The sequence below is a fragment of the Schistocerca nitens genome, chromosome 5 (genome assembly GCF_023898315.1).
Source record: "Schistocerca nitens isolate TAMUIC-IGC-003100 chromosome 5, iqSchNite1.1, whole genome shotgun sequence".
NCBI lineage: Eukaryota > Metazoa > Arthropoda > Insecta > Orthoptera > Acrididae > Schistocerca > Schistocerca nitens.
In genome coordinates this window covers 850,809,213-850,836,860 of record NC_064618.1, presented here as the reverse complement: position 1 = coordinate 850,836,860, position 27,648 = coordinate 850,809,213, and the positions used below count along the sequence as shown (strand labels likewise).

At 47.8% G+C, this 27,648-nt stretch overlaps 1 protein-coding gene and 1 pseudogene across 1 annotated transcript in view; one reads left to right on the top strand and one right to left on the bottom strand.

The window, feature by feature from the left end:
- LOC126260757 (uncharacterized) overlaps positions 1–27,648 on the bottom strand; it is a 289,462-nt gene that overhangs the window by 22,664 nt on the left and 239,150 nt on the right. The window contains exon 10 of the mRNA XM_049958096.1: positions 26,035–26,404. Coding sequence (XP_049814053.1) covers positions 26,035–26,404 — 370 coding nt within the window. The remainder of the gene's footprint in view (positions 1–26,034; positions 26,405–27,648) is intronic.
- On the top strand, positions 8,947–9,064 carry LOC126261120 (5S ribosomal RNA; annotated as a pseudogene).

The window sequence follows — 27,648 nt, the reverse complement described above, 5'->3', positions numbered from 1 at the left end:
TTTGCTGTCTCTGACAGAATTACAATGTCATCGGCGAACCTCAAAGTTTTCACTTCTTCTCCATGAATTTTAATACCTACTCCGAATTTTTCTTTTGTTTCCTTTACTGCTTGCTCAATATACAGATTGAATAACATCGGGGAGAGGCTACAACCCTGTCTCACTCCTTTCCCAACCACTGCTTCCCTTTCATGCCACTCTACTCTTAAAACTGCCATCTGGTTTCTGTACAAATTGTAAATAGCCTTTCGCTCCCTGTACTTTACACCTGCCACCTTCAGAATTTGAAAGAGAGTATTCCAGTTAACATTGTCAAAAGCTTTCTCCAAGTCTACAAATGCTAGAAACGTAGGTTTGCCTTTTCTTAATCTTTCTTCTAAGATAAGTCGTAAGGTTAGTATTGCCTCACGTGTTCCAACATTTCTACGGAATCCAAACTGCTCTTCCCCGAGGTCCGCTTCTACCAGTTTTTCCATTCGTCTGTAAAGAATTCGCGTTAATATTTTGCAGCTGTGACTTATTAAACTGATAGTTCGGTAATTTTCTCATCTGTCAACACCTGCTTTCTTTGGGATTGGAATTATTATATTCTTCTTGAAGTCTGTGGGTATTTCGCCTGTCTCATACATCTTGCTCACCAGATGGTAGAGTTTTGTCATGATTGGCTCTCCCAAGGCCATCAGTAGTTCTAATGGAATGTTGTCTACTCCCGGGGCCTTGTTTCGACTCAGGTCTTTCAGTGCTCTGTCAAAGTCTTCACGCAGTATCATATCTCCCATTTCATCTCCACCCATTTCCATAATATTGTCCTCAAGTACATCGCCTTTGTATAGACCCTCGATATACTCCTTCCATCTTTCTGCTTTCCCTTCTTTGCTTAGAACTCGGTTTCCATCTGAGCTCTTGATATTCATACAAGTGGTTCTCTTCTCTCGAAAGGTCTCTTTAATTTTCCTGTAGGCAGTATCTATCTTACCCCTAGTGAGACAAGCCTCTACATCCTTACATTTGTCCTCTAGCCATCCCTGCTTAGCCATTTTGCACTTCCTGTCGATCTCATTTTTGAGACGTTTGTATTCCTTTTTGCCTGCTTCATTTACTGCATTTTTATATTTTCTCCTTTCATCAATTAAATTCAATATTTCTTGTGTTACCCAAGGATTTCTATTAGCCCTCGTCTTTTTACCTACTTGATCCTCTGCTGCCTTCACTACTTCATCCCTCAGAGCTACCCATTCTCCTTCTACTGTATTTCTTTCCCCCATTCCTGTCAATTGTTCCCTTATGCTCTCCCTGAAACTCTCTACAACCTCTGGTTCTTTCGGTTTATCCAGGTCCCATCTCCTTAAATCCCCATCTTTTTGCAGTTTCTTCAGTTTCAATCTGCAGTTCATAACCAATAGATTGTGGTCAGAATCCACATCTGCCCCTGGAAATGTCTTACAATTTAAAACCTGGTTCCTAAATCTCTGTCTTACCATTATATAATCTATCTGATACCTTTTAGTATCTCCAGGATTCTTCCAGGTATACAACCTTCTTTTATGATTCTTGAACCAAGTGTTAGCTATGATTAAGTTATGCTCTGTGCAAAATTCTACCAGGCGGCTTCCTCTTTCATTTCTTCCCCCCAATCCATATTCACCTACTATGTTTCCTTCTCTCCCTTTTCCTACTGACGAATTCCAGTCACCCATGACTATTAAATTTTCGTCTCCCTTCACTACCTGAATAATTTCTTTTATCTCGTCATACATTTCATCAATTTCTTTATCATCTGCAGAGCTAGTTGGCATATAAACTTGTACTACTGTAGTAGGCATGGGCTTTGTGTCTATATTGGCCACAATAATGCGTTCACTATGCTGTTTGTAGTAGCTAACCCGCACTCCTATTTTTTTTATTCATTATTAAACATACTCCTGCATTACCCCTATTTGATTTTGTATTTATAACCCTGTAATCACCTGACCAAAAGTCTTGTTCCTCCTGCCACCGAACTTCACTAACTCCCACTATATCTAACTTTAACCTATCCATTTCCCTTTTTAAATTTTCTAACCTACCTGCCCGATTAAGGGATCTGACATTCCACGCTCCAATCCGTAGAATGCCAGTTTTCTTTCTCCTGAGTAGTCCCCGCCCGGAGATCCGAATGGGGGACTATTTTACCTCCGAAATATTTTACCCAGGAGGACGCCATCATCATTTAATCTTACAGCAAAGCTGCATGCCCTCGGGAAAAATTACGGCTGTAGTTTCCCCTTGCTTTCAGCCGTTCCCAGTACCAGCACAGCAAGGCCGTTTTGGTTAATGTTGTAAGGCCAGATCAGTCAATCATCCAGACTGTTGCCCCTGCAACTACTGAAAAGGCTGCTGCCCCTCTTCAGGAACCACATGTTTGTCTGGCCTCTCAACAGATACCCCTCCGTTGTGGTTGCACCTACGGTACGGCCATCTGTATCACTGAGGCACGCAAGCCTCCCCACCAGCGGCAAGGTCCATGGTTCATGGGCCAAGTATTGGGAGCAGACATTATGGCATTTCTAGCTGGAGAAACATACGTGGCGTGGTCTCTGGCTGACGCAACAGGGACGCACTGGTCGTGGCCTTACTTTCCACTCATGGTCTTATATTCACTTCCGATACGAAAGCGTAAACTGTAAACATAACAAGAGTCATCGTTAGCTGCACACTGAATATATCTCAATAGTGAAAACCAGACAGTCGACAACAAAAGCGGGGTCGTTTTATTCGTAGCGACAAGATGAGACATTCAACAGTCTATACAGCACAGTACTGATTACTGACTGACAGCCCGGCCTACATCCGTGCGAGTGGCGTGGTCCATGTGACACACCACTTTCGCCTCTTGTGGCCGGAAATGACGCCTGCCGTAGTAGCGATGTGCAGATGTTTCTGAGTTAGTATCGACACTTACTTTGCTTGGGGATACTAAAAATGGCGTGGCACCAAACCTAATTCGGATGTCCAGTATCGGAGCTGCTGCAACATTGGCGCCTAAAAGTGCTTTTACGGTGTCCGTAACACTGCCATTGTGTGTTGCCTTTTGTGACGTTTTGCATTATGAATAATGGTAAGTGAACACGAGCAGTCATGACTCATATGTGGGTGGTCAATCGCGTTACTCGTTTGCCATTTCCTTTGTTTCATAATTGAGTGTAGCTGGTATTTTATGCAATTAGGTCCCAAGTTAATCACGTCCTCGGATATGGTGGTAATTTCGGAAGTAAAGCACACAAATAGATGATTGCAAAGACAAACGTAGGTACTGGGCTGTGCTGTATATCAATCTGTTACCACAATCACTTTTGGTGTTAACATTCATTGGCTTTGCCGGTTTACAACGAGTTTATCACACCCCAACCTCCAGATCAATATTTCACCACATCCAAGGTTGCGAGGGGTTGAGGGGCGATTGTACTCTAACCGATAAGACTGCTGCTCGTTTCATTCTCAGCAATTTAAGCTGTACTGTTAGGGTCCAACTTCACCAGAACGTCTGAAAATAGTGACAAATTTGAAAAAAGGGGTAGCGAACCTTAAAATTCATAATAGTCAGATAAGTGGCAGTTAATGTCGCCCATTCTATATTGGAAACGAAGGTAATCAGCTGGTATCTTCCACCGAAAGAAATCATTGGTGTGAGCGACTCGCATTGTCCGTTGGTATGAGTGACTCCCATTGATCACTATATACTATCATCCCACTGGCTACGACCAACGATAACTAAATGCCATCAGCAGCACGCAGCGCAAGAGCTGCTGACACCGTAAGTGCACTTTGTCCTCCTTCTGAATAATTCTTAAGTTATGGCGTAGTTTCTCACCCCTTCTCTACAAGAAACGGATCGTCCATTTAGCCGAACACTGCTAAGATTCAAAATAGTGCACAAGGCGACATATTTTTTGGATGCTCTACGAACAGTTGAAGAACAGAATAGGCAAAGTGAGTGAACGAACTTTATTATGTTGCAGAAGTATTTTGTGGGCAAAGGTTTGTACGCAGTTGTGGCTAGTGAACGCTCAACACAGGCTATAAATAAGGTGCCTTCTGTTTCTTAGAGAGGAAGTCACTGTGTCAGAGGCCCAGCAGAAAACGGCGTTGCTGATATTCTGGGGCTTATGCTGTCATGAGCTCCAGGTTAGCTGCGACTATCGTATTCTTCTACCATACTATATTACGCCGAAGACAGGTCAAGCACCGTCGAAAAACGTCCCAGCCACAGACATTGCACCAACCCAGCCCCCCAGGGCTGCGTGTCTGTGTTGTCTCAGCGATAGTATATGACCCGATGGCACCCCATGTTCGTGCTTAGGATCGTTTCCTCGCAAGTGCTCAGATTCTTAGTACGAGTCGTGAATTACAGTGGTTTCTATCCAAGGAAAATTGTCTTTGGTTTGTATTAACTTCTAAGACCTGCACGGCAGACAACAATTTGAGGTGTTTAATCAATTGTTACAGAGACGTATGTTCGCAGATCGTGGTCTAGTGGCTACCGTTACTGCCTCTGTATCACGGAGTCCCGGGTTCGATTCCTGGCCGGGTTGGGGATTTTCTCTGCCCGGGCACTGGGTGTTCGTGTGTCCTCATCATTTCAACATTCGTGAAAGTGGCTAAACTGGATTGTGAAAAAATTGGACTGTGTAACAATTGGGACTTTGTACGGGCACTGATCACACAAGTGAGCGCCCCACAAACCAGAGACGTACGCCGGCTTACTGGCGCTGAAAGAAGCTTGTGTGGGAAGGTACACCCTCGCCGTTATTTAGGTCGGTTTACTCGTCTCTGTTATAGTACGAGGGACAGGTGTATGTGTGTTCAAAATGGTTCAAATGGCTCTGAGCACTATGGGACTTAACATCTTAGGTCATCAGTCCCCTAGAACTTAGAACTAGTTAAACCTAACTAACCTAAGGACATCACACACATCCATGCCCGAGGCAGGATTCGAACCTGCGACCGTAGCAGTCGCGGGGTTCCGGACTGCGCGCCTAGGTGTGTGTGTGTGTGTGTGTGTGTGTGTGTGTGTGTGTGTGTGTGTGTGTGTGTGTGTGTGTGCGCGCGCGCGTGTGCGGAAGTGCTTTTTCCGTTATGCATACGAGGGCTGTTTTTTAAGTAAGGGCCGTTTTTATTTTAAAAAAAAAAGATACAAATACTTTTGTAAAAAAACTTTTATTTTCTGATTCTACACACTTTTACCTATTTTTCTACATAGTTGCCTTGTTTATTTAAGCACTTGTCATACCGTACAACTAAGTTTTTAATTCCCTCTTCAAAGAATTCGGCCGCCTGCTCCGACAGCCAACAGTTCACGGCCGCTTTCACTTCATCGTCGTCATTGAAGCGCTGCCCGCCAAGATGGTGCTTCAGGTACCGGAAAAGGTGAAAATCGCTAGGAGCAAGGTCGGAGCTGTATGGTGCATGGTCCAAAACTTCCCGGCCAAAAGAATCAATCAAATCCCGAGTCTTTTGAGAGGTGTGAGGCCTAGCGTTATCGTGCAGGAGCAAAACTCCTTTTGTCAGCATGCCGCGCCTTTTGTTTTGAATTGCTCTGCGGACCTTCTTTAGAGTTGCACAGTAGGCATCTGAGTTGATTGTCGTTCCTCGTGGCATAAAGTCCACTAGCAAAACACAGCGCCGGTCCCGGGACACAGTTGCCATAATCTTGCGCTTTGACAGCGTCTGTTTGGCTTTGACCTTGACGGGTGAGGTTGTGTGTCGCCATTCCATCGATTGTCGCTTGCTTTCGGGAGTGATATGGGATACCCATGTTTCATCTCCAGTGACAATTTGACTCAACATGTCATCCCCTTCTTCCTCGTAACGAATCAAAAAGTCCAATGAAGTGGCAAATCTCTTCCCTTTGTGGTCCTCTGTGAGGAGTCTGGGTACCCACCGAGAACACAGTTTCTTAAAGTTTAGGTTTTCAGACACAATTTTGTACAAAACCGATCTTGAAACTTGTGGAAATTCCAAAGAAAGAGTGGAAATTGTGAATCTTCTGTCCTCACGAATCTTTGTTTCGACTGCAGCCACCAAATCATCAGTGATCACAGAGGGCCGGCCTGAGCGTTCTTCGTCATGGACGCTTTGACGGCCATTTTTAAGCTCTCTAACCCATTGACGCACTTTACCTTCACTCAGTGAATTCAAGCCATAAACTTCTGTTAACTGACGATGAATTTCTGCAGCTGATAGGATTCTCGCGGTCAAAAAACATATCACTGACCGCATCTCACACGCGGCGGGCGATTCAATAATCGTAAACATTATAAAGTAGCACAGCGATGCGTACACGTCAGCTACAGAGCTGCAACTTGCATCAATGTGAACGGGAAGGATGCGACAAGTGGCTTGTTGCGGCGTCCGCGCGAACTACGGGACTATACGCGCGAACGACCCTTACTTAAAAAACAACCCTCGTAGTTTTATGAAGTCACCACACTTCCAAATAAATGCGGATACTTTTTAAATGATAGTTCTGCTGTAATCGGGCTACTGTAATGAATCATTTTCCAACTAAAGCACTAGATGTACTCTAATAATACGTAGAGCACTTCGCATGTGCATATTGTAATGAACAACGAGAAAGTAGTATTAATCATATACAGCTGGTGTTCCTGAGACATTCTGAGTCTCACTTTTATCTACAATGATGTAGGCTGCAGCAATGAATTAAAATTTACACCAGCTCTGGGATTCGAATTCAGGTCTCCTGCTTATTGGGCGAGTTTACAAGGGGAACGGCAATGGGCTGAGGGGTGAACTGAAATTTGCACAGGCGCGGCGGACGCACTAGGGTATTCTGTGCAGCTATGATGGCGGAACAAATAGAATAGCATCTTTCCACCTGACATAACTGAACCTCGGACCCTCCAGACAATTATTACCTTCCCCTCGCAAAATATCATGCGCTTACATGGTTCAAGGGAACGATCATCGATTAAGTGCGGCCTTCTGCGAGTACGTTGGACTCACAGTAGCTCATAAGAGTAGTTTACAAATACAGGATGTGCAAAATAACGCTGGTGTGGAAAATACACTCCTGGAAATTGAAATAAGAACACCGTGAATTCATTGTCCCAGGAAGGGGAAACTTTATTGACACATTCCTGGGGTCAGATACATCACATGATCACACTGACAGAACCACAGGCACATAGACACAGGCAACAGAGCATGCACGATGTCGGCACTAGTACAGTGTATATCCACCTTTCGCAGCAATGCAGGCTGCTATTCTCCCATGGAGACGATCGTAGAGATGCTGGATGTAGTCCTGTGGAACGGCTTGCCATGCCATTTCCACCTGGCGCCTCAGTTGGACCAGCGTTCGTGCCGGACGTGCAGACCGCGTGAGACGACGCTTCATCCAATCCCAAACATGCTCAATGGGGGACAGATCCGGAGATCTTGCTGGCCAGGGTAGTTGACTTACACCTTCTAGAGCACGTTGGGTGGCACGGGATACATGCGGACGTGCATTGTCCTGTTGGAACAGCAAGATCCCTTGCCGGTCTAGGAATGGTAGAACGATGGGTTCGATGACGGTTTGGATGTACCGTGCACTATTCAGTGTCCCCTCGACGATCACCAGTGGTGTACGGCCAGTGTAGGAGATCGCTCCCCACACCATGATGCCGGGTGTTGGCCCTGTGTGCCTCGGTCGTATGCAGTCCTGATTGTGGCGCTCACCTGCACGGCGCCAAACACGCATACGACCATCATTGGCACCAAGGCAGAAGCGACTCTCATCGCTGAAGACGACACGTCTCCATTCGTCCCTCCATTCACGCCTGTCGCGACACCACTGGAGGCGGGCTGCACGATGTTGGGGCGTGAGCGGAAGACGGCCTAACGGTGTGCGGGACCGTAGCCCAGCTTCATGGAGACGGTTGCGAATGGTCCTCGCCGATACCCCAGGAGCAACAGTGTCCCTAATTTGCTGGGAAGTGGCGGTGCGGTCCCCTACGGCACTGCGTAGGATCCTACGGTCTTGGCGTGCATCCGTGCGTCGCTGCGGTCCGGTCCCAGGTCGACGGGCACGTGCACCTTCCGCCGACCACTGGCGACAACATCGATGTACTGTGGAGACCTCACGCCCCACGTGTTGAGCAATTCGGCGGTACGTCCACCCGGCCTCCCGCATGCCCACTATACGCCCTCGCTCAAAGTCCGTCAACTGCACATACGGTTCACGTCCACGCTGTCGCGGCATGCTACCAGTGTTAAAGACTGCGATGGAGCTCCGTATGCCACGGCAAACTGGCTGACACTGACGGCGGCGGTGCACAAATGCTGCGCAGCTAGCGCCATTCGACGGCCAACACCGCGGTTGCTGGTGTGTCCGCTGTGCCGTGCGTGTGATCATTGCTTGTACAGCCCTCTCGCAGTGTCCGGAGCAAGTATGGTGGGTCTGACACACCGGTGTCAATGTGTTCTTTTTTCCATTTCCAGGAGTGTATTTCACGCCTCTTAAGGTAGGCAACCCAGCTTACATCATCTGCATCTTCGGCGAAAGGGAGAGTATGGAGGGGTGGTAGGTGCAAATCGCTGGCAACGCTCTTGAACGCATACTGAGGTACCGTACGCTGTTTGCAAACCATTTACGCAGTGTTCTCGTAAACAACACTCTAGTTGGGAAGTACCAGGCTCGGTGTGACGTTCCACACAGCATCACATCGAAAACAGAATGACTCGAATTGTAAGCAGTGAGGAGGGAAGAGATTGGCTGATTCATGGGAAGCTGTATTCATTGAGGCATTAGCGATGCAGCATGAATCTGTTATAGATGTGTTAGATGGCTCTGCTGGAGATAGAAAACGCATTGTCAATTGACAAGTAAACTGTTGTACAATTTTTCGAAGAAGAATGCTTTTAGTTGCAGTAGCACAAATAATATACAAAGTTTATTTTAGCTTGGCCAACGGCCTTGCCGCAGTGGTAACACCGGTTCCCGTCAGATCACCGAAGTTAAGAGCTGTCGGGCTGGTCTAGCACCTGGATGGGTGACCATCCGGTCTGTCGAGCGCTGTTGGCAACTGGGATGCACGCAGCCCTTGTGAGGCAAACTGAGGAGCTACTTGATTGAGAAGTAACGGCTTCGATCTCGGAAACTGACATACAGCCGGGAGAGCGGTGTGCTGACCACATGCCCCTCCATATCCGCATCCGGTGACGCCTGTGGGCTGAGAATGACACGGCGGCCGGTCGGTACCGTTGGGCGTTCATGCCGTGTTCGGGCGAAGTTTAGTTTTTGTTATTTTAGTTATGCTTTGAATCACATATGTTCTAACATTCCGTTTATGAATTTTTTTGTACTCATTTATTAATTATAATCATGTAATAAAAAATAAATAAAAAAATTATAGACCTGTAGAGCCTATCGTCGAGAGAGAATTTTTGGGATTAGCTAGGGACAACGCCTGAAAAGGAGTAGTTTTATTTTTTGGTGGCGTAAAAGTGGCGGCGCCAAGTAGGGGTAGATTTGATTTTTGTTACAAGTCGTAATTCATTTCTTCATCTTGTATCATCACCATAAACGAGCAGGCGTGGGTTGCAGAGCGCATTTCTAAGTTAACTGCCTTTAGCAGAGGCCTTCAACTGCACATTGTCCGGGCACCAGCAAAAAGCAAGGGTAGACTACTTCTCTCTCTGCTATAATCCGCTAATCAGATACTTCCACATCCAGCAGCACGCCACGACAGCACTCATATTTAGAAAGAGTATCTTGAGTACAGCCACTGAAGCCACCGATTGGGCCATGCATCTCGGAGACTCGAAACAGATCGACAGTGACGAGAACTAAAGACAACGTAGTAAAGTGGGGACTTCTTCCCAATGATACTAGCAACGTCTGTATTGGCATCGAAATTCTAACCATACTGCAGCTTCCCCCCATGTTTGCTAGGTCGGAGACGATCAACTAGTGACTTAATAGTGTCAATGTGGATCGATACTCAGCCAATATGGTCTCTCAAATTTGCTTTAATGTATTTTGAGCCGAGGTCGTCTCGGATCGATCCCACTGTATCAAAGTAATCGATCTCGACGTGGCAAAGATCTCTAGGTAGCGTGCCTCGCGAGCTTTGCCTCTGGTCGCAGGAGGGCAGTGCGGTCGAAGTAGCTGAGTCTTCCACCAGAAGGAGGCTCTGACAGCCAGTGTTTATACAGTAAGTGTCACTCTGCTATATCCTGTACTGTGTTTCGCCAGTCCGTGAAGTGGCGGAAGATTCAACACACATCAAAAAATGTTTTGCGTCACCTCGGTTCCAAGAACTCCTGAAGATAGACGTTGACTGTGAATATTCTGTCACAGACACACTACCTTCGACTGTTCAGAGATGTCACTAAACCCGCCAAAAGATGTAAACAACCATGTGTGAACAGCGCCTATTAAATGGAGGAGGTCCGACAGCCGATCAGTTCCAGTCATTCCACCAGGAAGGATGTACACGGCTGGTGTCGTCTGTAGTTCAACCCGTCTATCGGGTCCGCATTGTTACTTTGTGCCAGGAAGGGCTCTCAACAAGGGAAGTGTCCAGGCGTACCGGAGTGAACCAAAGCGATATTGTTCGGACATGGAGGATATATAGAGAGACAGGAACTGTCGATGACATGCCTCGCTCAGGCCGCCCAAGGGCTACTACTGCAGTGGATGACCGCTACCTACGGATTATGGCTCAGAAAAACCCTGACAGCAACACCACCGTGTTGAATAATGCTTTTCGTGCAGCCATAGGAAGTCGTGTTACGACTCAAACTGTGCGCAGTACGCTGCATGATGAGCAATTTCCCTTCCGACGTCCATGGCGAGGTCCACCTTTGCAACCACGACACCATGCAGCTCGGTACAGATGGACCCAACAACATGCCGAATGGACCGCTCAGGATTGGCATGACGTTCTCTTCGCCGATGAGTGTCGCATATGCCTTCAACCTGACAATCGTCGGAGATGTGTTTGGAGGCAAACCGGTCAGGCTGACGCCTTAGACACACTGTCCAGCGAGTGCAGCAAAGTGGAGGTTTCCTGGTACGCCGCTGGTGCTCATGGAAGGTTCCATAACGGCTGTAGGATACGTTAATGCCATCCTCCGACCGATAGTGCAACCATATCGGCAGCATATTAGCGAGGCGTTCGTCTTCATGGACGACATTTCGCGACACATCTTGTGAATGACTTCCTGCAGGATAACGGCATCGCTCGACTGGAGTGGCCAGCATGTTCTCCAGACATGAACCCTATCGAACGTGCCTGGGATAGATTGAAATGGGCTGTTTATTGACGACGTGACCCACCAACCACTCTGAGGGATCTGCGCCGAATCGCCGTTGAGGAGTGGGACAATGTGGACCAACAGTGCCTTGATGAACTTGTGGATAGTATGCCACGACGAATACAGGTATGTATGAATGCAAGAGGACGTGCTACTGGGTATTAGAGGTACCGGTGTGTACAGCAATCTGAACCATCACCTCTGAAGGTCTCGCTGTATGGTGGTACAACATGCAATGTATGGTTTTCATGAGCAATAAAATGGGCAGATATGATGTTTACGTTGATATCTATTCCAATTTTCTGTACAGGTTCCGCAACTCTCGGAACCGATGTGATGCAAAACTTTTTTTGATGTGTGTATTTGTATCCGTTCAGTCGAGAGTGATTTGGCTACAATTACTTTCACTTGAAAAGATGTACCACTCGCACAATTTCCGCGTTGTAAAATATATATCTTATATTTGTCAGTTTATTAGCTGCAATCCTTGTCAACAAAAAAAGGAAGAAAACAATGATTTGTGTTCACGTTAAGTGACTCTTTCAATTCAATAAAATTACTTTTTGTATGTTAATTTCGCCAGTATAAATTTTGTTTCAATTAAGATTAAAGTTAATTTGCAAGAAGTTGAGGCTTAATGTGCCATAAGATAAGATTTGGTGTAAATAAAAGTAAACATAATACTGTCATCCTTCTCTTTAATTTTGCAAAAGGCGTATAATTTTATCTGTTGCACTATTTGGTTATTGTATCATGTCAGACTTCCTTGCAACACGTCTCTGGGTTAAAATAAATATCTTATGAAAGTTTTAAATTTGTTTTCTAGCTATCAGACGTCACCACTCCAGAGCTCTTGCTTACCTTGCCTAATAATAACTGGGTGCATGTTCGTTAGCAACATTTGTTATGCCTGATCTGTCTAAGTACGTGCACTGCCCCGTCAGAAGTATCCGGATGTCTGTTAGTGCAGCCCGTGCTCACTCTGCACACTTACGATGACTTGTTGAGCTCTGCTGGGAACACTCTGAACCAAGTGTCTGAATGTCTGTGGAAGAATGGCAGCCCATACTTCTCGACGAGCCAAAACTAGAAAGGTAGCGACGTTGGATGCTGGCGTCTGGCACAAAGTCGACGTTGTAGCTCATCCTTAAGGTATTGAATGTTATTTTCCGCAAATTACTGCCTCATACATGTTGCTTTCTGACAGGGTGCATTGTCGTGCTGATACAAAACAATGAATGTCTATGAAGTGATCCACTACTGTACGCACTAAGCGATACTGTAAAATTAAAATGCGTTTATATTCTGCTGTTGGCGTTTTCTTAAGCGCAATGAGATGAGCGCACGCTAACCACAAAAAAAAAAAACCTCTTCCGTACATTAGTGCTGGCACTGCTTACCATGGCAAGTGACGTTCTCCAGGCATCCGCCAAAGCCATCCCTCGCATCGGGTTGCCACAGAGTATGGCGTGATTCATCACTACAAATGACTCGTTTCCAGTCATCCGCTGTCCAGTGACGTTACCCTTTACCCTTCCTAAAGCGTCGCTTTGTTCTGACTACAGAAATGTTTGAGTTATGAGGAGTTGCTCGACCATTGTAGCCCACTCTTTTTAACTCCTTACGCACAGTCATTGTGCTACCTGGACTCCTGGTAGCACTTTGAACTCACGAGTGATTCATTCGCTGATTTCGTGCGATCTTCTGCAACCAACCTCCGCAATGCTCGACGGACCCTCATGAGGTGTGCCGGCTCTTGGTTTAGATGTGGTTGTTCATTTCCGCTTCTAGTTGACAGAAACATCATCAACAGTCAACTTGAGCAGCTTTGAGAGGGTTGATATGACCCTGATACATTACTCACTAGTCCACCTTCGGAGGCACTAAAGTTTCCTAACCGGCTCATTCTGCTGCTTTTCTACTGACAACACAGTATTCCCCACCTACTTTTATAATGTCGGGTTCAGCTCTCGTGAAAGTTATTGATTGGTCAATTCCACATTACACATGGGTGCCGGAAATTTTTGATCACATAATGCATGTCGCTGGAACTGCTCATCACAGTGGTGGTGCACAGTGGACTCGCATTTGGGAGGACGACGGTTCAAACCCACGTCCGGGCATCCTGATTTAGGTTTTCCGTATTTCCTCTAAATCGCTTCAGGAAATACCAGGATGCTTCCTCTGAAAAGGCACGGCTGATTTCCTTCCCTCATCTGGCTGTTTGGTTCCGTCCCTCAAAGCAACCAAACAACTGGTGTTGGTGGTACTGCTCAGTTTGTCATTACCCTCTACGAAAGCGACAGGCGCGCCAGGTTGCAATGTTGATTGTAAAACTGTTTTGACTTTCTCCTAGAGGAGATGGTCGTGTTCACAAGATCTAGCTGCAACAGTGTATTCCATATTTGCAAAAGTGATCTTCCACGTATTATCATTTACAAGCACATTTCTGATATTTGAACGCTTGTGGTCGTACAGAACAGATAATTATGCACACACTCTACTAAGGCTCCATGCCATTATCCTCAAAAGCCATCTTCGACATCGTAACTGACAAGGGAACCTCCCCATCGCACCCCCCTCAGATTTAGTTATAAATTGACACAGTGGATAGGCCTTGAAAAACTGAACACAGATCAATCGAGAAAACAGGAAGAAGTTGTGTGTAACTATGAAAAAATAAGCAAATTATACAAACTGAGTAGTCCAAGTGTAAGATATGCAACATCAAGGACTGTGTAAGCCGAGGAGCGCCGTGGTCCCGTGGTTAGAGTCAGTATCTGCGGAACGAGAGGTCCTTGGTTCGAGTCCTCCCTCGAGTAAAAATTTTACTTACTTTATTTTCGCAAAGTTACGATCTGACCGTTCATTCATTGACGTCTCTGTTCACTGTAATAAGTTTAGTGTCTGTGTTTTGCGACCGCACCGCAAAACCGTGCGATTAGTAGACGAAAGGACGTGCCTCTCCAATAGGAACCGAAAACATTTGATCGCAAATTCATAGGTCAACCGATTCCTCCACAGGAAAACACGTCTGAAATATTCTATACGACACTGGTGACGGCATGTGCTTCACATTACAGGAATATGTTGTCGACCCACCTAACTTGCACACTTGGCGAATGGGTAAAAAGTTTCTTCTACCTTGCCCGATTTAGGTTTTCTTGTGGATGTGATAATCACTCCCAAAAAAGTGATGAAGACATAAGAGTTTGTCACATAAACTGCAACAAATGAATCCAAGTTTCACAGTCGCACAGTTTTCCCTGTGCTCTGTCAAAACATACGTTTTTAACGTTTTCAAGTTTTTGCGTGTGTACACCGTCAAATCCTGCAGTGTCCAAGCAAATCTGAACATGTCCTGGAATTTTGGAGAGCGAAGTTGATCATGTCTGAGTGCATGAACTTTGATAATTGTCTGAAAATAAAAAATTAAAACATTTCACTCGAGGTAGGATTGAACCAGGGACCTTCCGTTCCGTAGCTGCTCGCGGTAACCACGGGACCACGGAGCTCATCAATATACACGTACCTTGATGTGGCTTATCTTGGACACGGACTACTCAGTTTGTATATTTTGCTTATTTTTTTCATAGTTCCATACAACTTCTTCCTGTTTTCTCGATTGATCTGGGTTCAGTTTTTCATGGCCTATCCCTGTGCCAACTTATAACTAAATCTGAGAGGGGTGCGATGGGGAGGTTCCCTTGTGAGAGAGGGTCAGACGCGCATGGTGTTTACCACACCGAGCTCTCGCAACGTAACTACCACATTGTCCCTACGACGTTCGTGCGGCAGAATTTGGGAGAGCAATTTGTTGACTTGCCGGCCGTTGACTCTCTAGTAGGGCTCTTTCACATCGTTTGTATTTGTTACTCAGTAGGGAGGATATATCACGAAACTGGAGGAATCGTTTCCTTACTTTCTGAAACGCTGCATTTCTCGCATGTTTTCTCCCCCGCAACTACAATGTGAAACACAGTTAAAGGGTTACTTTTTGATACACCGTAATCGTCGCAGAAGTTTAAATTTGGCTCAAAGGTGCCTACAACCTCCATCTGTAATGGTGCAAAAGTATGGCCCCTTGCGACGTCACTCACGGGCTAGGAGACGCCTAAAACAGCAAGGTGTCGACCGTGCAAAAAAGGCCCAGAAGTTCGTGTGAGGTGTTATGTGGGTTAATCATGTCATATTTGCACCAAATTTTATCACAATTGCGCCCAACGGCACTGTGGACGTATCACTCGATGCGAAGTTCGTCACACTCCATTTTACCCACATTTCACCCTTTCTTTTGACGCCTCAGCGGTGGAGGTCAGAACTGCGACGCCCAGAGTTGAAAACACTTGGTTTTCTTAAGGGCATCCGAGGAAACAATTTCAGACACACCGCGGCTTAGTATTGACACGAAAAGGTGTCAGAGAGTGGTATAAAGGGCGTTAATGAAACCACCCCTTGGCTTGGGACGTTGATTCCCACACATTTTGCGGTCGGAAACGACAGTCCGCAGTGTGGTTTGCAACATGACGACATCCTTGACAACATTAGACACTGCTGACACCCCCTCCTCCGCCGCACTCTGACCATTCAGCCCTTCTCGAAGGACAGCACAGGGCTGCAACCTCTTGAGCTTGATCTGACTGCTTTACAGTGTAGGGCGACCACGATTTTCGTTCTGATGGTGGAATCGCTTGGGATGCTTCAAAACCATTCCACAAAATTTCAGGGTGATCTGAAGTAGTACAGGGTGCTTAAGCTTTTTCAGTTCTCCTGTTTTGTACCCTTCTGTGAAGTGATCACAGCAGCGTTCAACATTGACACGTGCGTGAATAAAACGGCACAGAGTCCTTTTAAGACCTCTCAATTTGGCGACACACTTGGTGCTACCCAAACACCTTTGCTGAACACTTTCAGAATGTACCTGTACAGAGACTGACACCCATTGAGCTGAGGGGCGCTCCACTACTAGTCTAGCGCCTGCTTGATGGCATGTGGTATCTAAGGGGTGTCGAAGGGGTTGCTTGCCCTGAGGCGCTAGAGGAGCAGTTGAGCACCACTCAGCTGAGTGGGTGTCAGACTCTCGGTACAGAAACATTTTTAAAGCGCTCAGTAAAGGTGCAGGGGTGGCACCAAGGGTTTTGCAGAACTAGGGTGTCTTAAAGGAATTCTTTGTCGTTTCACTCTCGCACATATCGATGTTGAACACCCACACGATCATGCCACAGGAGGGTGCAAAACAGGAAAGCCAAAAGAGCATACACATCTTTTGCTGTTCCGGATCACGTTCGAACTGTATCGAATTGTTTTGAACAGTCCCTAGTGGTTCCAACCTGTATAGAGGAGTAAAAACAGCGGTCGCGCTACATTACAAAGCGGTCAGATCACGTTCAACGGTGTTGCAGCCCGACGACTTCATTAGAGAAGGATCGAACCGTGAGGTGGGTGTAACAGTGTCTAACATTGTCAAGAACGTCGTCCTGTTGGTCGTCGGACTACAAACTGTCGCCTTTGGCTGCGAAATGTATGGGAATCAACGCCCCAATGAAAGGGGTGGTTTCACCGATGCCCTTTGTGCCACCTACTGAGATCTTTCCATGTCTGTTCTGGGCGACGGTGTGTGAAATGAGTTCCTCGGCCGCCCATAAGAAGACTGCTTGATTTCAACGCCGGGAGTCGGGGTTCTGACCTCCATTGCAGAGGCATTGAAAGACAGGGTGAAATGGTGGTACCAGGGGGTGTATAGGACGTGCACGTTGACGTTGGGCAGAATTGTGGTGAAATTTGGTGCAAATATGACATCATCAACAAATGTTACACCTCGCATGAACTTCTGAGCTGTGACATTTTTTTGGCGTCGGTCGGTACCTTGCTGACTGAAGCGCGGGGCGAACCCGAGGGTAGAGTGGCAGAGCGCCATGATTGCACGATTACAGGCAAAGATGTCAGGCATCTGGGGGCTAAATTTCATACTTCTACGGCGCAATGGTAGGCAATTATGAGATTTCCAAACTGATCCTTCAATTGTACGGCGTAGTATAGTTCGTGCTCGGATGGGACGGAGTCAGTAGTTTTTCGTATTCCACTAATTCCTTAACAGTCAGCAGATTCGGAGTGCTGGAAACGTTTCGTTTTCCGTATGTCTTTTTCCTTCGTACTTTCGCCACAACTCGATCGTTTACACATTTCTCCAGTTTCTTATTCTCACGGAGAATGTCGTAACTGACACGGAGTAACGTATACAATGTGTCACTCGTTACGTTTTCATTGTTGTGCGCAATCTGTGTCCGAGTCGGGTAGACTTAGCGGTATTCGTAAGACTCTAGTTCCTTCGTTTCACAGGCTACGGTCTCAACCGTAGGGCAAGTCGCCGGCTTTTTGAGAGCCCACACCGTTAAACGAGCTACGGTAATCTGCCGCGACACGACTGCTGCCATGCGGCGACCATGTGCTGGTGTATGTCGCCGTGTTAGGCATCTTTGGGCTAAATTTGGGCAAAGGCCGGTCGTCGCCATCACCGTCTCTTCAGGTAGTGGCCTACGAAAGGCACTAGAGCGGCGATTTAATACACTCCTGGAAATGGAAAAAAGAACACATTGACACCGGTGTGTCAGACCCACCATACTTGCTCCGGACACTGCGAGAGGGCTGTACAAGCAATGATCACACGCACGGCACAGCGGACACACCAGCAACCGCGGTGTTGGCCGTCGAATGGCGTTAGCTGCGCAGCATTTGTGCACCGCCGCCGTCAGTGTCAGCCAGTTTGCCGTGGCATACGGAGCTCCATCGCAGTCTTTAACACTGGTAGCATGCCGCGACAGCGTGGACGTGAACCGTATGTGCAGTTGACGGACTTTGAGCGAGGGCGTATAGTGGGCATGCGGGAGGCCGGGTGGACGTACCGCCGAATTGCTCAACACGTGGGGCGTGAGGTCTCCACAGTACATCGATGTTGTCGCCAGTGGTCGGCGGAAGGTGCACGTGCCCGTCGACCTGGGACCGGACCGCAGCGACGCACGGATGCACGCCAACACCGTAGGATCCTACGCAGTGCCGTAGGGGACCGCACCGCCACTTCCCAGCAAATTAGGGACACTGTTGCTCCTGGGGTATCGGCGAGGACCATTCGCAACCGTCTCCATGAAGCTGGGCTACGGTCCCGCACACCGTTAGGCCGTCTTCCGCTCACGCCCCAACATCGTGCAGCCCGCCTCCAGTGGTGTCGCGACAGGCGTGAATGGAGGGACGAATGGAGACGTGTCGTCTTCAGCGATGAGAGTCGCTTCTGCCTTGGTGCCAATGATGGTCGTATGCGTGTTTGGCGCCGTGCAGGTGAGCGCCACAATCAGGACTGCATACGACCGAGGCACACAGGGCCAACACCCGGCATCATGGTGTGGGGAGCGATCTCCTACACTGGCCGTACACCACTGGTGATCGTCGAGGGGACACTGAATAGTGCACGGTACATCCAAACCGTCATCGAACCCATCGTTCTACCATTCCTAGACCGGCAAGGGAACTTGCTGTTCCAACAGGACAATGCACGTCCGCATGTATCCCGTGCCACCCAACGTGCTCTAGAAGGTGTAAGTCAACTACCCTGGCCAGCAAGATCTCCGGAGCTGTCCCCCATTGAGCTTGTTTGGGACTGGATGAAGTGTCGTCTCACGCGGTCTGCACGTCCAGCACGAACGCTGGTCCAACTGAGGCGCCAGGTGGAAATGGCATGGCAAGCCATTCCACAGGACTACATCCAGCATCTCTACGATCGTCTCCATGGGAGAATAGCAGCCTGCATTGCTGCGAAAGGTGGATATAACTGTACTAGTGCCGACATTGTGCATGCTCTGTTGCCTGTGTCTATGTGCCTGTGGTTCTGTCAGTGTGATCATGTGCTGTATCTGACCCCAGGAATGTGTCAATAAAGTTTCCCCTTCCTGGGACAATGAATTCACGGTGTTCTTATTTCAATTTCCAGGAGTGTATGATAACGAGCTGAACTTTCCAGCTTCAGTTGTTACCATTAATACAAGTTTAACTATGGGTGACTTCTTCAGTATGCAGCAGACACAAATCAGTTCAGGAACGAAAACCCTCTGAACTGGCGCATTCAGGAGTGTGGTTGTATGACCATAACTCGATAGGTTGGAAAATGAGGATTTACGTATTGGATACGTCATTAATGACGTTCAGTAACGAAAGGAACGAGTATTTTGTAACGAGAGTGTGTCTCGACAGTAACGACTGCATATGGTACAAAATTTAGTCGTTACTTTTACTGTCCCCCTTGCGAGAGCGAATCGATCTCGTGATGACCGTTGACTGTGAAACAGTTCCAGTGACAATTATCGGCTTTGCCTGACAACAGCCAGCCGTCATTGGCAGCCGCTCGCCTTCTTGACGACTTTAACTCCGCTATGAACACTTTCAATGAGGTGTCTGTGTATGAAGGGATGACAGCCCACTCTTCCTCGAGAGTCGAAAACAGAGAAGGCAGTGATTTTGGACGCTGCGGTCTGGGGCGGAGTCGGTGTTCCAGTTCATCTCAAAGATATTCCACCGGGTTCAAGTCGGGAGTCTTCGCAGGCCATTTCAGGAATGTTCTGTCCACAAACCACTGACTCTCGGATTCTGCTTGTCTTGCTGACACAATCATCGTATCCGAAGTATTCCTCTACTGCATGCAGCAAACAATACCGCAAACTTCAGCACATAATGCTTTCGTTAAGTGTAATAAGGTCTCACCCTAAAGACGAAAAACACTCCCACACTGTAACATTACCTCCTGCACACTCCACTGTTGGCACTATCCATGATGCCAGTCGGGGCAGAGAGGAGCATTGGTCACCACACTGGACTCGTATTCAGAGGACGACGGTTCAAACCCGCGTCTGGCCATCCTGATTTACGTTTTCCATGACTTCCCTAAATCATTTCAGGGAAATGTCAGGGACCGGTGACCTCGCTGTTTGGTTCCCTTCCCAAAACCAAGCAACCAACCATGACAACAGGTAAAATTCTCCACGCATTCGCCAAACCCAACTTTTCCATCGCACTGCTACGGGCTGTAGCGTGGTTCATCGCTCCAAATCACTCGCCTGCAGTCATCCACTGTGCTGTGGCGTCGCTCTCGACTCCACGTCAAGAGTCATTTAGCGCCGGCCGAAATGGCCGTGCGGTTAAAGGCGCTGCAGTCTGGAACCGCAAGACCGCTACGGTCGCAGGTTCGAATCCTGCCTCGGGCATGGATGTTTGTGATGTCCTTAGGTTAGTTAGGTTTAACTAGTTCTAAGTTCTAGGGGACTAATGACCTCAGCAGTTGAGTCCCATAGTGCTCAGAGCCATTTGAACCATTTGAAGTCATTTAGCGCTGAACACAGACACGTGTTGTGCATCAGGAGCAGCTCGGCCACAGCACTCCCTTCTTTTCAACTCCCTTCGCACAGTCATTATACTAGACGGTCTGCTGGTTGTGCTTTGGAACTTGCGAGTGATTCCTTCTGGAGGTTTCACACGATTTTTTACAACCATCCTCCACAATGGTCGACAGATCGTGTCCGTAAAAACATGAGCTCTGCCTGGTCTTGGTTCAGCTGTGATTGTTCCTCCACGTTTCCACAACCGCATCACCAACAGCCTATTTGGAAAGCTTTAGAAGGGTTAAACATTCCGCCATGGATTTGTTTCTGAGGTGACATCGAATGACTAGTCCACGTTGGAAGTAGCTTAGATCTTCATTAATTAAAACTTCGGGGCTGAGAGGCCGTGGTCGATCAGTAGAAATTCTTCCTCCCGACGTTTCATTGCCAACTACGGGCAACACTTCCGAGGTGGGTCAACGACTGGCTGGTGTGCAGTGGAGGTCCCGTTTATACAGGGTGGTCGGAAATTCCCGTTACGAACTTCTAGAACATGTAGAGGGTAGTGAGTACATAACATTTTGAATAGGAACCCATGTCCGGAAACGTATCGTGTCCGTTCTTCGACAGTTTCAGTGCAAATCATTATCTCATCCACACCTACGTGAGGAATGTACTTAGGTGTGACCCAGTGCAATTGTTGCAATCCATCTTAAAAGAATACTGACTCGTCCCGTTATTACTTACGCATTTGCATTACAACTTACACCTTATGGTTTACATTAGTCGACCACAACAAGTACCAAGCATCTACGCCACCAGCCGCAACGTACCGATGCATTACAACAGCGGCTCGATGTGGCGACCACCAACGTTGTTATAGACATTGTACCTCCGAAGCATGTTCTGGTACACTCTCTCCGTACCACCTGGTGTCTCTTCAACTTCCAGTGAAGCGGCCAGAACTCGTGCCAGCAGATCTTCCTTTGTCTCTACAGGTGTCTCATAAATTAGGCTCTTCGACTACCCCACAAGAAGTAGTCCATAGGGGTTAAATCCGGCGATCGTGGCGGCCACGCGGTTGGACCACCACGGCCTATCCATCTTTCACCATACAGTCTGTTGAGATGTCTCTGGACAGCCAGTGAAAAGTGATGTGGTGCTTCATCATGCTGAAACCACATTTCCTGACGGACATTCAATGGCACAGCTTCCAAGAACGGGTCCATTACGTGTCGTAGGAAGACTAAGTATGCGGGACCAGTGAGCTTGGATGGAAGGAGGTACGGTCCAATCACATGACCGTCCAGAGTACCTGCCCACACGTTAATTCCAAACCTGTCTTGAAATCCTTGAACATGGCTGGCATGGGGGTTTCCGTCCGCCCAGACATGGCTATTTCGAGGATTCATAGCACAATCCCTTGTGAACCTACACGCATCCGTGAAGAGAACTCGACGTGGAAACTGGGGCGCGTCGATGCAACGGTGCAGGAACCGTGTGCAGAAGGCGACGCGTTGTGGAAAGTCTGCTGGACCCATAGCGTGTACCCTTTGTAAGTGGTACGGATGTAATTGTTGCTCATGCAGGACGTCCAATTGTTCGCGAACTCGTTGACGGTCTCTCTTCAATGCGACGCAGTACACCTTCTTCAAATTCGGGAGTGCGGCGTCGCCGTGGAGCACCGCAGTCCTGCCTCCTCACGGTGAAGGTACCCGTTGCTCGTAGCCGTTGTGTAACTTGGGCAAACAGTTTGTGCGATGGAGTGTGACGGTGTGGGAACCGTTCGTGATACAGCCGACTAGCAGCTCTTTCGTTACCTCCAGCTTCGCCATACACAAGAAGCATGTCTGTGTATTCCGCAAACGTGTACTGCACCATGTTTCCTCTACAGGTGGTGCACAGGTATTGACTCGGTCTCACAGCAAAAGCGGACAATAAGTGACATCTCGGGATCGTTTGACGTAGTACACGTCATCGTGTCTACCCTGTTGCATACCGGGACAGGGAACTCTGAGACGTTTCTCTTACCCTAAGCAGATGTTGACGAGGTACACATCTGAATTGGAACTGTCGTAGAACGGAAACGATACGATTCCCGACATGGGTTCCTATTCAAAATGTTCTGTACTCACTACCCTCTACATGTCCTATAAATTTGTAATGGGAATTTGCGACCACCCTGTGTAGAATGCATTGAGGGCGCCACCATTCGTCACATACTGTCGACAGTAAAACTATCTCTGATTAACGTTATTACTCTCGGTGAAAGGTAATCAAATGATTCAAATGGCTCTGAGCGCTAACTTCTCAGGTCATCAGTCCCCTAGAACTTAGAACTACTTAAACCTAACTAACCTAACGACACCACACACTTCCATGCCCGAGGCAGGATTCGAACCTGCGACCGTAGCGGTCCCGCGGTTCCAGACTGTATCGCCTAGAACCTCTTGGCCACTCCGGCCGGCAAAGGTCACAATGTTGGTAAAAAGTCGACCAGCATATCTTATATAATTTTAAGCCTTTTTCCTCTCTGTTAAAATTACTGTGGTGATTACACATCTCTATGGCTTCTCTGCACATACGTGCATAATAATACAATGTCTTAGCTTGCAAGCTTGTCTCACTAAATTTCTTTCATGTTCACCGTCTTCAGAAACATTTTGTACTGTAGCTGGTTTGTCGGTGTGTCACAGACGAGAGTTCCTTTTGTGTTCAATTAGGCGCGTGTTAACGCTGTTTTTAGCTGTTCCAATATAAACTTTATCACAACGGCAAGGAATTTTATACACCCCAGGGGCTACAGAAGGGTGTCGTGCGTCTTTCGGCGATTGTAAACATTCAGTGGTCGTCTTGGTGGGTCTACAGATTGTTTCAACTTGAAACTTGGCCAGAACTTCTTCATTATGACCCGTGACATTGTGGATAAATGGAAGAAAAACTTTCCCAGCCGACTGTTGTTGCATGGTTTCGGAGATTTTTCTTAGCGTATCCATTTGTTGCGGCCACATGTAATAAGCGTTGCTTCACGCAGCGGAGAATGGCAAAACAGAGGCACGCCGGCGACCGAGGTGTTGCGAAATAAGCACGCATGGATAACCTTGCTGACAGAAGCAGTCTACCAACAGGCTGACGTAAGGACACACACAGACCGAGCGCCGAGCAAAGCCTGGAGAGTGCTGAATAAGGGGAAGTGAGGCCAGCACGCTAAGTTATGCTGCAATATACTGCGGGAGTAATAACAAAAAGCTACCACCGAGGGTAAAAAACGTCCTCCTGCCGGATACAAATAGTAGGAAGCAGTTCGGATCTGAGGACGGACGTGGTCCGTGTCCGAATGTTCAATCTTCGTAGGTGACGATTCCGGAAGTCTGTTCCAGCTCGCAGGAGTCATCCGTTCGCCGCCAGATGTCATCTTCAGCTGTGGAGGTCGGCCCGAGTCCGGTCGGCACCATGGCTGACTAACTACAGCGAGAACTTCCAGCAGGACTGGCCGCAGCACGGTCTCGGTCAAAGGCGCCGCCGGGGACTGACGCCCGGGCTTCACGACAACCCGGGCCCACGGCGCGTGGTCCATCCGTGAAGGGACCTCGCGGACATCGCGACTGACGGCTTCGCAGCCGCCGGTGCAGCAGGCGTCGGCAGCTGACCTCACGGTGACGGGTTCATCTCAACCACAGGTCATCCTGGCTTCAGCGGAGCACTGGTGGGCTGAGGCCCCCGAATGCGATCAGCGGCGCGCGTTGCGCGCATTGTCGGAGAATCTACACAGCAGCAGCCAGGCGGAGGGATCCGCAGGGCTGGGCAGCGGCGACGAGGGAGAAATTGTAAAGAAAGTTCAATAAATAATTGTAAAACTCGACGCCGTCTCAGTCTTTGGCGCAGCCACTGTGTCTACTGCTAACAACTGGTGCAGAAGTCGTGACAAGTACTCGTAACACATTTCTCGTAAAAGCTGTTCGCATCTACATCTACATGATTACGCTGCAATTCACATTTAAGTGCTTGGCAGACGGTTCATCGAACCACAATCATACCATCTCTCTACCATTCCACTCCCGAACAGGGCGCGCGAAAAACGAACACCTAAACCTTTCTGTTCCAGCTCTGATTTCTCTTATTTTGTTTTGATGATCATTCCTACCTATGTATGTTGGGCTCAACAAAATATTTTCGCATTCGGAAGAGAAAGTTGGTGACTGAAATTTCGTAAATAGATCTCGCCGCGACGAAAAACATCTTTGCTTTAATGACTTCCATCCCAACTCGCGTATCATATCTGCCACACTCTCTCCCCTATTACGTGATAATACAAAACGAGCTGCCCTTTTTTGCACCCTGTCGATGTCCTCTGTCGATCCCACCTGGTAAGAATCCCACACCGCGCAGCAATATTCTAACAGAGGACGAACGAGTGTAGTGTAAGCTGTCTCTTTAGTGGACTTGTTGCATCTTCTAAATGTCCTGCCAATGAAACGCAACCTTTGGCTCGCCTTCCCCACAATATTATCTATGTGGTCTTTCCAACTGATGTTGTTCGCTATTTTAACACCCAGGTACTTAGTTGAATTGACAGCCTTGAGAATTGTACTATTTATCGAGTAATCGAATTCCAACGGATTTATTTTGGAATTCATGTGGATCACCTCACACTTTTCGTTATTTAGCGTCAACTGCCACCTGCCACACCATACAGCAATCTTTTCTAAATCGCTTTGCAACTGATACTGGTCTTCGGATGACCTTACTAGACGGTAAATTACAGCATCATCTGCGAAAAACCTAAGAGAACTGCTCAGATTGTCACCCAGCTCATTTATATAGATCAGGAACAGCAGAGGTCCCAGGACGCTTCCCTGGGGAACACCTGATATCACTTCAGTTTTACTCGATGATTTGCCGTCTGTTACTACGAACTGCCACCTTCCTGGCAGGAAATCACGAATCCAGTCGCACAACTGAGACGATACCCCATAGGCCCGCAGCTTGATTAGAAGTCGCTTGTAAGGAACGGTGTCAAAAACTTTCCGGAAATCTAGAAGTACGGAATCAACTTCAGACCCCTGTCGAATGATTTAGTTCCTCTTGCAAATAAACTAGCTCACAGATTTTATTAGTTCTGTCCAGCAATGTATTAATGACATGTCTTTGTTCTGCCTGGGATGACAATTCGATTCCTTATGGACTCAGCCCCCCCCCCCCCCCCCCTCACCGACCCATTTCTGTTACTGTGTCTCTGCTGACGACAGAAAACTGCTCGCCTCATTTTATGCTGGCGAGTCTGCCTCTGCTGACAACTACTACGAGTGTCTGGATACTTTTGACGGGGCAGTGTAGTTGTTGCCTGTAGGAACTGCAAGCTAGAGCTTACGTGTCGGTGGTCTGCCTGTGGAGGGCGTGGTGCGGCGGCGCGCGCGCGGCCACCAGAGTGCGCGCCTGCCGCTGCTGCTGCTCGGCGCGCTCGCGGTCGCGCAGCATGCGGCGCTGCTCCGCCTCCTGGAAGAAGCGCGCGTTGGCGCGGTCGTGCAGCAGCTCGGTCGAGCTGACGGCGTTGCGCAGCGGGCCGCCCGGGTCAACGCCGCCCCCCGCCGGGTCCTCGCCGCCCAGCTCAGGCGCCGACAGCGACATGGGCGGCGCCACGCTCTCCTCCCGCTCCAGCACCGCGGCCGCCGCCGCCGCCCCCGCCGCCGCCCCCACCTGCCGCTCCTCGCTGTCGCGCGGCGTCCGCTGCTCTTTCTGACCTGTCGCATTCACCGTTACTGTCAGTATCGTAAACTGAAAAACCGCCCTGAAACAGACTTGTCAAACATATTCTACACCACGTACGCATCTGTAATCGTGAGTGGGTTACATTCGATGGGAGCCGGCAGTGAAAGAACAAGCCTTATGAAACTGAGGCAGTCACTCTCATCAGAAATTTAAAAAAAATTGACGAACAAAAACAAAAGGAAAATACTTACTAGGAGTATTAATAAAATGTTGATATAAGGATATTTCGGTGTTTTTTCCAAAAAATATCGATGTATATCGGCGATTGGTTTCACCAGTATAGAAGTATATTCCAGAATGAGATTTTCACTCTGCAGCGGAGTGTGCGCTGATATGAAAGTTCCTGGCAGATTAAAACTGTGTTCCGGGCCGAGACTCGAACTCGGGACCTTTGCCTTTCGCGGGCAAGTGCTCTACCAACGAGCTACTCAAGCACGACCCACGCCCCCTCCTCACAGCTTTACTTCTGCCAGTACCTCGTCTCCTACCTTCCAAGGTCCCGAGTTCGAGTCTCGTTCCGGCACACAGTTTTAATTTGCCAGGAAGTTTCATAGAAGTATATTGATATCAAAATGGTAATATCGAGTACCGATTTTTTTTTTGCAAATTTCGATAAATATTTGAAGTTGTTCTTTTGAAATTGTAGTAGAACATAATTTTACTTTCACTACGAGAAGGAGTCTACTGCTTTTCGAGCTTTCATCACGTCCAGTGTTTCTTCAAATGGTTCAAATGGCTCTGAGCACTATGGGACTTAACATCTGAGGTCATCAATCCCCTACAGCTTAGAACTACTTAAACCTAACTAACGTAAGCATATCATATTCCGGGCCGTAATGGCCGAGCGGTTCTAGGCGCTTAAGTCCGGGACCGCGCAACTGCTACGGTCGCAGGTTCGAATCCTGCCTTGGGCATGCATGTGTGTGATGTCCTTACGTTAGTTAGGTTTAAGTAGTTCTAAGTTCTAGGGGACTGATGACCTCACAATCAGATGTTAAGTCCCATAGTGCTCAGAGCCATTTTTTGAACACCACACACATCCATGCCCGAGGCAGGATTCGAATCTGCGACCGTAGCGGTCGCGCTGTTCCAGACTGAAGGGCCTAGAACCCCACTGTTTCTCTTTGACTGTATGAATAAAGTATAGATGGCACAAAGAAGATATCCGATGTGAACAAACAGCATTCCAGTTGCGTTCATCTAGATCTACATCTAC